The following is a 13,588-nucleotide window of genomic DNA, read 5'->3' on the forward strand; positions in this document are numbered from 1 at the left end:
ATGCAAGTCCGGTTTTCAGGAGAGAGATCATCAGCCAGGGAGAGGGAGAAAGCGTATAAAAAGGAGCGGTCCATCGGCAACTACCCGCAGTATCCGTATCCGTTTCTCGATCCACTGTCCTCGTCTAGCGGTGGAAATATGTTCGCTTGGCCCTCCGTAAGTACACTGCCAGGAGAAAGACATCCGGCGGGGTTAGCAAAAAGCGGGAAAGCCGATCGCCGGGATAAGCGGATGGATACGCTACCCTCAGGGGAGGAACCGGTGAACCGTGACGAAAAATTGCCCCCGGTTCCGCGCTTGTACCGCGAACAATGCCGGTGAAAAGTGTCTATCGTCCGCGTGGCTTTCCTGTGTGCATACGCGGGGAGATGCGTATCTCGCGGGACCGCTCGTAAAACGATCCCCATTCACCGCGAGTTTTATATTCATGCCGGTGAAGGGAGTTACGGTCGACGTTGTGGACACTTCATCGGGGAACATGTGATCTCGTAGTTCGTTCAGCCACCGTGTATCTTTGTGATCGAATTGTTCCGCGAGCGATATGATCTAGCTTCTCGTAAATTCGATGTTGCTTTATCATTTTCAAATGTTCTTCTTCCGGGCTGAATTAACGGTTATGTATTCCAGGTACTCGTGGTTTGTCTGATCGCTGAACACGCGATCGGGAGTATAGATATTGGGGATGCTGGAGGATGGCAAGGGTGAGAGGTTCATCGAAGTACGATGCGAGGAAGATTCTGGATAGGTGCTAATTGGTGTTGCGTCTGTTAGGGTATCCGGGGACGGCGGCTACGGGACAGGACACGGTGTAGAATTAGGACATCTGTCGGGCGGTCTTCACGATGGCCTGTCCGGTTACGGTTCCTATGGAGGTGGAGGTTTTGACCACGGACTGCATGGACATGTTCAGCATCATTACGCGCCCGCTGTGCCTGTCAGCGAGCACGTTGAAGTTACGAAGCCTGTTCCTGTACCTGTCGTTAAGAATGTTGGTAAGTTTCATGTTTTAAAACGTTGATCTGCTAACTTAAAGGAAAAAGCAAGAGTTACATTGGGATAAGTAAAAACTGTTGTATAAAAATCGGTTCCTTGAAATCTTACATAATAACTTTAATTATTTCGATAACTATTATAGTTCCGAAAGTTCCGTGAATTCTAATAACTTCAATCAGTTCGATGACGTTTATAATTCTTATAATTTCCAAAATTCTGATCATTTTGGAGCCACGATAAAGTCGATAGTAATACCTAACTTTTCCACGAATTAAACTCATAGGCTTAGTCGAATTCCTAGTAGCAACTGTCAAGTTCAAACTGTACGAAGAACACCAGTAAAATTCCGAGTCCATTCAGCCCCCACTCCGAGTACCCCCCAATTATAACACTTTCTCGGACAACTACAACTCAATTGGTTTTTGTGTAACCGCAAAACAGGAGTGCCAGTCGCCCAACCAGTGGCGATACCAGTGCCACATCCGGTGGCTGTGGGCGTAGCACAGCCGTATCCGGTCCATGTACCAGTCGCCAAGCCCGTCGCGATCCCGGTGGTGAAGACCGTGGCGATCCCGGTCGAGAAGAAGGTTCCGTATCCGGTGGAGAAGCTAATACCGGTCCCAATCGAGAAACCCGTGCCTATACAAATAGAGAAGCACATACCCGTGCCCGTTGAAAAACCATATCCTATCCATATCCCGGTGTACAAACACGTGTTCCATCGGGTCAAGTCCCACGGAGGCCATGGTTGGAGTCATTAGTTACATCACCACGCCGGTGAAGATTATAGTTACAGACACCTCTAGATGATGGGACATTGACGAGATTCCCGGTAGCGGAATCTCAGCCATTCAGCAAGAGGACTCGAATATTTGCATAGAAAGTGGACGAAGACATTTCCTTGGCGTAACGGTCGAAGAAACACGCGCCGCCAATTTTGTTGGAGGACATCGATGCGTCCTCAGCATAGTATTATTCAACGTATTTATGGTTGTTAATTCTGTTATTCCTGTTGCCAAATAAAGAATTAATTTTTTAGTTACACCGTCTACCTTTATTTAACGCTGCCCAAATAGGTTTCAGATAATTCATTGATATTAGGTAAGATCGATTTACCGATGTAACACGATTTCGTTGCATTAGGTAGAATTTTCCTATTACGCTCGTTAACGAAACTATTGCGGTATCGTAGATTTTTCGGGGAGATCTAGGGACTTGAACATTTCCTAATTCCCTCGATCTTAAAGCGTCCACTTACCAAAATCCCACTATTGTCGATTCTATACACGAAAGGTCTTACTGTTACCGTTAACGAATCTTTTATGCAATTTAGCGACCTTTGCAACAATGTGCCTATTAAGTAACACCTATAGTTAGTAAGCGAAAAACCTCGGAATTTACGATTACACAGTGAACAAGCACATTAGCAAACAATAGATTCAACAAGCGGACGATAAGCGTACAGTGACAAGAGGCAGTTATGGTACAGAGGTAATAGACCATTTCGTTTCGCGTAAATTTCCGTGAAATTCGTTGCCGACATTCGAGACACGGATCCACAATCGCAACGTCGCGTCGCCTTTCAATTATCATTATTTTCTGGCCAGTTTCAAGCCGAGCGTATCTTGCGACAGGATGCTTTCGTTATGCTCTCTTCACACGGACTGTCGAACGCGGGAGCATCCTCTTTATCCAATGTATCTGAGCGCGCAAACCGTTTGTCGCTTCTCGCGAGAAATGTTTTCCACAGTTCGCGCCGGGAGCTTAATTACAGGCGCGAGTGGGAGAGTTCAGGGAAACTTTCTTGGAAGTAACGAACAGATTCTTAGACAGAGCAGAGTTCTCCGACAAATGTGGAAAGGGCGGAATCACTGCGACATTTAGATCTGTTAATTACAGAATGATAGATGCTCGAGGCCCGGAAGTAGCTCGATGCTTTCATTACGCTGCAAAAACTTCGACGTTGGCCTGGCAACTCTGTCCCCGGGCTACAGATCGTTATTCTCCTGTACAAGTTTTCACGAGCGCCCCGTGAGCTGCATTTAAAAATGAACGACACTCGCAATATTTTTTAATTAATTTCAAACTTTAATTGGACTTCGGAACGAGTGTTTACATGTTTGTGGCTACACTTTCACGACTAGCGCGCGACCCTTCCACGGAATTTCCATTAATCGTAAATGAAGCAGTCCAAAATGAGGAATAAGATTGTAATTATATTTAACCACAGCTTATTGGACGCTGATGATGCACCTGTCAATCTCGCAGGTGTTTTATCGTGTAGAAATACGTACCAAGAGAAGCATAATATAATGTCATAACATACTCACAGAATCTAACAACCTTCGGTCATCCATGAGAAGCGGGAAAATTAATTAATCTTCGTTGTAGGCGAGGAATTCTTACGCTTGGTATTTGCGTGTCATTAATTTCTTCTGCTCTATTTTCCGCGTAATTGCAAACGAAAGTGACCGCGCCCGTTCATTGGATTTCCTCACTGTCTCGACAAGTTGAAACAACCATCGAGAGTCCGATAAACCAACGGATCATCGAGACCCAGACAGTTCCGTTAACCCTGAACAGAAATCGGTAGTAAGAGCCGGTAATAGAAAATCCTGGATGAAAAGTGCTCGCGCGCGTGGGCACTGACCTGCGAATAGATCAGAAACTGTCTAATTTGCTCGGCCGCCGTTCGATTCACAAAAGCGGCCAATAGATACGGCGGTGTTTCGCGTGGACGGGTCGACGGAGAAACTATTGCGCGGATCGGGCGGGGCTCGTTAGACGAAGCATCAGGACCATACTACATCGTCGACAGTGAAAGGCTGGACGGTATATTAAGACGAGCAATGAGCAAAGATGTATCAGTCGCCGAAGGAACCTCTACGACTATCAGACCGGTGCATACAGCTATATGCTTGTAACCATGAACGGAATCGTGAGTAACGAAATCGAGGCGGAGCAATCCGAAAATTCATTCTACCATTTTCGAAATTCTATCGAAACCTCCCTGCTCATAGAGTTTCGCTGCGACTCGAGACTGCGCGTGTGAACGCGTTTGTAGATTGTCCAGGAACGTTCGGGAACGAGTGTGAGAATTTTAGAACACAAACTTCAATGAAGATCAATTACTCGTTATACCTTTGAGTAGAAATTTTTGAAGAGTAATATGAGTTTTCAGTTAATTATTGAAAATAGAATCGGACCGTTTTTTCTTTGTACAAATATTCGTAGTCTATTCGCGGAGATTTCAACTATTTAAACGAAATTCAATAGAAACTAATTCGTCTAGTCACATTACTTCCGAAGCTCTCATCGCTGTGTGCAAAGTGAAGTGAGAATTCTAATTCATTTACTCGATATTTATTATCCAATCAACTTCTCAGCGCGAGGAATAAATTTCAGTGTACCCTTTGTAATTAAAAAGAAACCTAGGAAAACGGCTCGCACGAACGCTCGCAGTCTATTCATTAAGTACCCGAGAAAACATCGATCCTCCGCAATCTCCGCTTTCCATCACGATTGTCGGAAGGCAGTTAACAGCCTAGGGTAGCGTTACCATTCGTTGCGTCATAGGCGTCTCCCAGCGATTGACGATCATTTAATATTTCTCGATGAACGACCGTTTCATTGAATAATATTCGCGGGAAGGAGTCCCCGATGCTTTTACAATGAACTTACACTTGGACTTTACCTTCGGCGCAGATGCTGCTTTCTCTGGTGTCCTTGGCCGCGGCCGTGCCGGTGATCGTGAACCAGGGCCAAAACGAGCAGTATCCTCAGCTGTACGGTGGTTTCCAACCTTTAGAAAGGTCCGACCAGGAGAGCCATGGCACGTCGGGAGGCGGAAGCTACGGCGGCGAGTACAGCGGTGGTGATTATGGTGGCGGCGATTACGGTGGCGGCAGCTATGGTGGTGGCAGCAGCTACGGTGGCGGCAGCTACGGTGGCGGCAGCTACGGTGGCGGCAGCTACGGTGGTAGCAGCTACGGGGGTGACTTCAGTGGTGGCCACGGCGGTGGTTTCGAGGGATCTGTCGGAGGACACTTAGAGGTATCCGGTGACCACTTGGGTTCGGATTACTCGTCCCTCGGGGGTGGATACGAAGGAGAACACGAGGGCGGAGTTTCCCTGGACGGTGGCCACAGCGTGGTCCAGAGCGTTCCTGTCTCCGAACACGTGGAAGTTACCAAGCCCGTGCCCGTTAAAGTGATTAAACACATCGGTAAGTCCCTAATTGCTCGGCTAACGTTATCTCGCTAATAGCGCGGCGTAATCTTTCTCGAGAGGAATGAGATCTTCGTAGCAAATGTGCAATTTAGTTTCATCGTGGATTAGGAGGTAATTTGTCTTACGCTGTTGGTCACCCTCTTTGGATTCGAGGGTGAAGTATTTAAGGTTTTTCCGAAGGAAGTTTATTCTAGCAAATTTGAGTATCGACAGTTTGAATTGTTGTACTAGACCGAAACTCCAAGACGATTCGAAGTAACGATACGTTATGGCTGCGAAACGACTAATTACTCCGAGTAATTGTTCAACTTTCAGAAAGTTTGAAAGCGAAAACTCCACGGAAAGTTACCGTTGCGCGGCTTTCAGTGAATCTGAGTCGTTAAGTTTGTATTGTCAAGCACAACGGTATTCGAGCTGAGCGTGAGTTGCAGTTTTAACGACGTCGCAAGTTCGAAATGCAAATTCGTTTCGAATTTCAAATATCGCGCGTTGAGTTGCTCTCTCTTCAGCAGCTTTTATAAAATACCACTTCCATAACGTTTAGCGGCTTCGGTGGAAGTTATACTACAAATCGATGCAAATTGAAAAAATTAGAAGCAAATCAACGTATCGAGATCTGACAGTAATACCAACAGATTTTATTCACAAAAAATTCGATAAATTCCTTAATTTATAATTTCATTCCATTATCCATCAAACCGTACAGAACACTTTGTAATTCATAATTCAATCGTACAATTCATCCATAAAAAGTTCTATAAATCTTCCTATTTTTCTAAACATATGCATTTTTATTTTAGGGGTACCAGTTCCTCAGATTCTGAAGATAGCAGTGCCACATCCGGTGCCAGTTGGTATCCCCCAAAGCTACCCGGTTGCCCAGCCAATCCCCAAGCCAGTACCAGTGCAAGTGATCAAGACAGTGGCAGTGCCTGTGGAAAAGAAGGTCCCATTCCCTGTGGAGAAACATATTCCGGTGCCAGTGGAGAAGCCAATCCCGATCACTATCGAGAAACACGTGCCAGTTCCAGTCATCAAACCGTATCCTATCAAGATCCCCGTTTACAAGACGATCTACCACCACGCGAAGAAGCACTAAAACAACATCGGCTGGTTAGGGGAACGATCCGTCCGGTCGATGCCGTAACGACCGTAGACACCGTTCACCGCTTTTACTGGAGGTTTTACAATCCGAGCAGCCCCGACGGGACCGCGGAGAAAGTCCACGAAAAAGGGTCCGTTCGCTAGGACCGTAAACGACTGCGCCTACCAATCAATTCTGTTGTACATACTTCTAAACGATGTTTCTGTTGTTCTATTTTCCTATAGTCTACCTTTTTTATTTTTATTAATTTTTTACTGTTTACTGTTTTTTCTTTGTTTGTTTTACAATAAAATATTCAGAAAATTGTACACCATGTCGATCATTCTTTCGCGGTGAAAGTCACTCGAAGATTTCCTCCTCGGCATCGAGAATCCTATCGATACCGTCGTTAAATCTACACTAACATCGGAGGGAGCGCTGTAATTAAGGTTTCGTAGGAGTTTCTTTCTCGAGCCTTTATTATTTTACAGATATTTTACAAATAAATCCACGCCCGATACGTGGATTCGATGACTTTGCGGAGGTGTTGAGTTTTACTGAATGGGGAAGCCGATATAGTACGAAAAGATCGAATGCATCTCCCAGGAGAAATTCGATAGTCGCAAGGAACTTTCCATGTTGGATCCGGGGGATCGTAGAATTTTTCCTGTTGCCCCGTGTGGATCGGATACCGCGCGAGCCTGCCGATCTATCCTGAGTTAATGCGCCCGAGATGATAATCGAGACTTTCACTGGTATTTTCGATACATAGGGTACGGATTCCGTGGAAAGTGAACGTTGCCAGCAGTCTAGTTCACGACCGAAGGTAGCGTGATTGTCACGATCGGCCGTTACTAATGAGTCGTGAAAACGGGGGACGGTAGCTTTTATGGTACCGATATCGGTGAGATTCGTATACCGGAACGACGCGCGTAAATTAGACTGATTCGATAAATAAACCAAATAACAATAAGAAATGGCAAGAGAATGACTCAAACGTCATCACTTTCCTCCATATCGAAGATCACAAAGAAAAAGTCACTGGCAGAACTGGAAGCGCGTTTATCAGCTGTTACATATTCATAAGCATGCAAAGTAGTTTTCATGCGGTTCGGTGTAACAATATTATTTGTTGAACGGTGAGTCGTACGATGATAGCGTGCGCTTTCTTGGCGATAGAAAAATGCATCGGAGATTCATGGTGTTCGGGAATTACGCAGTGTAATTTTGAGGAAGTGAACGGAGGAAATATACTATGAAGCAGTGACTAGGCTCCGTATCAATAACCAGATATTTTATAAAGTTTACTGGGACGGTATTATTATACACAACTCTCATACGACATGATAGTTGAATACTAATAAAGTTGCTTCTATCGTAAAACCGTATTAGATGGGATCTGTGATAAAAGCCTTTATAAATAGAGGATTAAACGCGCACACTATGTATGATGAAATTTCCATAGCTATTAGTGACTTCATTTTCATGGAAAACAGTGATATTAATCACTTTGTTCTCTGTCATTTTTATGGCCGTGTAAGGGGAATTGCGGAGCGCGTAAAGTGTCGACGCGTGACCGCAAATTCAAGTGAAATATACATTGACAATTATTATGTATTTTATAATATTTCAGAGATACTTCACAAAATGTGATAATACTATAATAAAACCATTGAATGACAATCAGTAGCAATTACTATTTATATCAGATGAAATTTCAATTTTTTAAAATATATGACACAGGAAATATGTTGAAAGGGATGGTTAATAATTAGTAATTGATCGCAGCTGCTATAATGATACACAACTACGAAATACAGTTATAAAGTAAGGCTACAAGATTCTGATCTTGGCGAATTAAGAACATGCACATTAACCGGCATGAGGAAGTGGGAAGTACAACCCGGTACTCCCACTGCCTCGCGAAATTTATTTAATAAGAGGCAAGAACATTCATTTGAGAGGCGTCCAGTGGAAAGGAGTCTGGGATCTAAATGGTCCGATGTAAGCAAAATGAACGCGTTAAAGTGAACAAGGTTGCAAATCGTGCGCCAGATGAAAGACGGAAGTGCTCTAGTTACGCAATCATCATGGCGAACAGGAGCGCCGTTTGAAGGAACAGGGAAATTGTAGCTCCATAGTGAAGGTGTTGAATAGGTTTCCACGGGATAGTGGGGTTGCTTGTCCCACGTTGCTCCTATATAAAGTCACTAAGCGGGGAATTCGACTCGAGTTGATCTTTTATTCACGAAGCACTCATATGCGCCTATCAAGGGAACAATGAAGAACATCGTACGTGAGTCGTGTCGTTGCCACGCTGATTAAAACGGAAGGGTTGATCGATTATGGGCATGTAATACCCGTTAAAATAAAAAAAAGAATATTCCATCGACATTCATTTCTAGATTAATTTCAATGGAAATGTCACGAACGGATGAGAACATTGAACTAAGTGTCAAATACTAATGGAAAAGTGCTTAACCTACCATATTTGTTCATTTCAAATATTTCTTGTGTATTAATGTCATCAATGTCTTATTCAGTAATTTCAATTTCAATTAATCGGATATCGATCGTTCGAGTTGATAGAATGTTAAGTAGCTTTGCCTGAAAAACTATTAAATGTAACTGTTCACGCTTCATTTTACTTCTTTAATATATTTTAATCAAACATATCCAGCCTTTCTCTTTTAATCGCGGTGTATGATACAATTAAGAGTACCAGTTCAATGATTACATCAACTAGTGAACGCTGCCAACCATTCTATTTTCAAGATCTTAATTCTGACGATTGCTGGTTGCTGCCTAGCCAGTGAATTAGAGTTGGGTGGCCATGGTCTTACATTAGGGGAAATTGCTTTGGGCCACGATGGCCACGACATCGATTTGAGCGAAATTGGTCTGACCGGTTTAAATTTGTCATGTTATTACGATTATTGTCGGCCGAATTCACGAGTCGGTTGTAACATACGTATTTTACATTATCAGGAGATGTGGGGTCCGAGGTTGAGCTAGGTCACGGCTATGGAGGTGGACACGGACACTTTATACCCGTTGTCAAAAATATTGGTGTGTAACTCAACCATAACTATCTTAATAATTACACTATATAATTACTTAAAATTGTACTCAGAATATCGTAAATGTGTCAATAGTGTTCATAATTCAATGAACCTCGTTCTTCAAGGATTTTCCTTTATTCTTCGTATTTTAGATGAATTCCAATAATCTGAAATACCTATTAACACATATAGATTATAATTCGTCTGTAATACAACTTTGAACTTCATTGCAACAGGAATACCAGTACTGAAGAAGTACCCATTGGCCATTCCAAGCCTACAGATCCAACAAGTTCCGCAGAGCTACTCTGTCCCGGTGGTTGTACCGAAACCCGTTCCTTATCCGGTATACAATGAGAACACGATTATTCTGTCAAAACATTTGCAATGTTTATTTCAAATTTTCTTTGTACCGCAGGTGGAGAAACAGGTCTTCACGAAGGTAGAGAAGAAAGTGCCCACGCCGATTGAAAAGATCATCCCGGTAAAGGTGGAGAAGCCAGTTCCGTTCCAAGTGGTGAAGCACATTCCTGTTCCGGTGGTGAAGCCTATTCCCATCAAGATCCCGATTTACAAAACGATAGTGCACAGACACAAGGGGCACTGATCACAGTTTGATTCGTCGATTGTTGATTGTTTATTTATTCCTAAACGTTACATATTCGACATTATGATTGTTTACGTAGTTTTGTTAATACGATTTGTTAATAAATACGGTTATTGATCTGAAACATGGTACTTTCTTATCTGTATTTCCTTACAGGAAAGTCCAGATTACTAATTACTCCGGAATTATCGTAATTACGAATTCATGCTAAACAACAGACAACTTGATTATACGCGAGCCCGTTAATTAAAACTCAATTTATGACGAACCTGATATTCTCTACTGAGTTATCTATTAATTTACTGTTTCAAAGAGAGATACCATGCTTGTTTGAAATAGAAAAGCAGATTTCCAGGTATCTAAAGTGAAGCATATTTTTTGTATGAATTAGCGAAATATTTCCTGGTGGAATATCTCAATTACCAATTTCATTGGACTCTTAATACAATGGGAGGTATGCTATGAATAAATTATCTTAATTTTCATGAAAGTCGTTTACTAGAATGCCTGGGACGTAACAAGAACGATGAAACCATTAAATCGTGTCAAACATTCTCCTTCTGATCACAATTGAGACATGAGAGACCGGAGAAATTCCGATACTATTACTATTCCCGTATTACATTAACAGCCAGGCAATTTTTGGTGATCGTATCCCCTCACAATGGCGTCTGGGAACGGAGAGGAGAAAAGAGAACGTTCCTGTAGCGAAAGCAATCAATCGGGATTGCTTTCCTCTGCCATTGACCTTCGTGAATTCGACTTCAAGAGTATGTGCTGGCGGTGGCGACTGTAAAAAGTCCATTAACCGGGAAAAAGGAGAATGTCTGTGTCGTTCGTGAAACGTTTTACCAGTAAATGTTAAAGCATCGCGTTTGGCCTAAGGACTTATCGAAAGGAACGTTGGTTTTTTGGTAAGACAGGATAAAATTTGATTTGGGTAACACTGGTCTTGTTTCAGAAAATATTCTAATAATAACTCCTAGACTAGACTACATTAGATTATACTAGAATAGACTAGACCAGACTAAACTATATTACACTTAGACTAGATTGACAATGAATAGCCAATGAGTATTACTATATTATTATATCATTATTACCATTCCTATTATTTATAATACTTTGATAAGTTTATATTCCAATTCCTTCTATAATTTAATATTTCATGCCTATTTCCACGTTTCAATCACTCATACATAATAAAACAAAAAACGTTGGTGATAGTAGAACATTTCTCATCCGGTTTCTTCATGCAAGTGGATAAAAAATGAATTATCTGATTATCTAACAAATCTTCAAACAGAAATTAACGTGGTTAACGATCTCGAATAAATATTTCTTCAAAACAGCCTATATGATACGTAACTCAGTCGTAAAAGGAGTCAGGCATAGTTGAGCTGCCGATAAAAACGAAGTTCAAAGTCGACTTTCACTCGCACTCTTTCTCGATCTCCATTCCAAAACCGGAAGGCAAACGCACCGGACGTCGGAGCGAGGGTTGCCGGGCGCATCGTTAACGCAAGAAACGATGAGGTAATTGTCGGACACCGGAGTTCATCCGCGACGGACGAGCTCCGTTATCCTCTGGCCGCGTTGTCGGTAACCAGCGATCGGATTCCATCCGCGATCGAACCGCGAAAGAATGAGAAAAGGAAGAAGCACAACGAAGCGGAAAAGATCGTGGCGAAAGTGAGGCGTAAAGATGATCAGCATGTTCCGCTGATTCCTGCGATCGCGGGATCGCAAAATAAGGAAGAAGGATCAGTACAATGCAAGCCGCTGCTACATATTTCTGTGAAGAATGATCCAGTCTTCTACCTGGTTCCGTGTTACTCGCATCTCATTAGCCAGCGAACACGTTGCTCGTGAATATTCGCCGAGCATCAGATTAACTCCATCGCGTCAGGTGTCTCTAAGAACATCACAAGAATGATATCGCTAGATACGGTAGGAAATCTAATTCTGAAGGTAATTGAGTTTTTATGAAGCTGTAATTACAGCTTAAGACTCGTATTCTTCGTTGTTTTTTGTTTTTAGAAAGATAGGAAGCGAGTAGAGAAAATCAGGTTCAGCTTGTAATAGTAATTACGGCAGTTGCCATCGCATGGAGGATAATAAAATCATTTTACGTAATTTCATAGAGTTTCTTGCTTACGGAACGATTGTTTGGTATATTATCAGTTTTTATGGGATTTTTATAAAGTTATATAAAATAAGGTTATACAATGGAAATTCCTTTTCCTTATTTTCCGAATTTCAATTACTGAATTTTCGATTTCTGTGAAGGATTACCCATTATCCGAAGTTTAACAATGGTCTAGTCTCGCGTTGTTCCCTCGTCCCAGTGGGTAGTCCGATTTCTCTCGTTCTAAAGGAGCTTTCTTGCCGGGCACGTAAGATCTTACGCTCGAAGACAATCTATCAAATTATCCCGAAAGAAATCCTCGTGACCAGGCAGGCTTAATTGCCTCGATGCAAAGAAGCGCGAGGACTTCTCTAACGACTTGCTTTCGCGTGCGCTCGTCTTTGTCAGCGGTTCTTTACGATAACGAGCGTAATTCAGCGTTGGCTGGGCACCGGGCATGTGTGCCTGCTTTAATAAAAACGTGGCCAAAAGAAATGCGCTCGCCGCGGCGAAAAAAGGCTCCCCGGCGAAAGTAAAATACAAAGTAGAGCTCAGCTGTCTCTTCGCTCGAAACGGTGTAAGCCAAAGGCGACTCGTGTCAGTTCTCTATTAAACATTCAAATGTCTCCTTTGGCGAAGACACGTTCACGCTCCCGTTGATCGATCCGTTTTCATGGCTCCCGGAGAGAAACCCTTTGTGCCCGGACTGGGATCGATGTCGGGCGTTCACCGGAGGTTCACCGGGAGGAACGATACCATTGTAAAAACTCCTTGACAGGAAAACGTCGGCGAAGCCTCGCCTCTGGGAAATAACCGAATATTCCTCCGGTGAGCCTCCCGCGGGGAACGGAAGGGAAAACATTGGGGACGATAGCTCCTACCGCGATCAGGGGTGGTTATCGTGTTTTTAAAATATGTTCGATACGTTTCGTTTCGTATCTTACCTTTTGCGTCGAGAGGTGATTCTTCGGTATAACCAATGATTTGATTCGATATAGCAAGGTTATAAAGTATTTTATATGTAGTATATATAATGCATCGATAGATGAAAAATTCAAATAAAATAGATTTTATTCTGAATTTACGTGTGCTTTCTCGCTAGTCAGTTTTAGGAAATTTATGGAACTCGTCGTTTTGGCAGACATTGAATTTCATAAACGTTGTTTGATAGTAGTTCATGTCGATTTAGATTGATAATTAATTTTCTGCTTTTAAAGCTCTAATTTTCAAAAACTGCGACTGAACATCTAGTTTTCTAGAAACAATAGATCCTAGTAAGCCTAATGTAAGCTTTCAAGTTTACGTTTATTTGTTGATTCATAATATTTACGTTTTATAATATTTCTCTGATAGCTTTCTATGGCTGAAAAGAGTATTCCCGGGCAAAAGTTAAATTCCCGTAGATCTAATTAGGTATCGTATATAAGGCTCAAGGAATGATGGCTTAAATGTTCAGATACTTTCCTAATGAGGGCACGTTTATG

At 42.5% G+C, this 13,588-nt stretch overlaps 2 protein-coding genes across 2 annotated transcripts; both read left to right on the top strand.

Moving 5' to 3' along the window:
• On the top strand, positions 1-6,322 carry LOC116431786 (uncharacterized). Its single transcript, XM_076365686.1, has 7 exons — positions 1-156; positions 628-701; positions 772-992; positions 1,435-1,753; positions 3,812-3,893; positions 4,699-5,218; positions 6,024-6,322. The coding sequence occupies exons 1-7, from the start codon at positions 1-3 to the stop codon at positions 6,320-6,322; spliced, it is 1,671 nt and encodes a 556-aa protein (XP_076221801.1).
• A 1,866-nt stretch (positions 6,323-8,188) lies between these two features.
• Positions 8,189-9,976, top strand: LOC116431787 (uncharacterized). The gene is made up of 5 exons (XM_031987665.1): positions 8,189-8,311; positions 9,083-9,206; positions 9,296-9,376; positions 9,606-9,715; positions 9,788-9,976. The coding sequence occupies exons 1-5, from the start codon at positions 8,189-8,191 to the stop codon at positions 9,974-9,976; spliced, it is 627 nt and encodes a 208-aa protein (XP_031843525.1).
• The last annotated feature ends 3,612 nt before the right edge of the window (positions 9,977-13,588 follow it).

This window comes from Nomia melanderi, chromosome 3, assembly GCF_051020985.1.
Source record: "Nomia melanderi isolate GNS246 chromosome 3, iyNomMela1, whole genome shotgun sequence".
Classification (NCBI taxonomy): Eukaryota; Metazoa; Arthropoda; class Insecta; order Hymenoptera; family Halictidae; genus Nomia; species Nomia melanderi.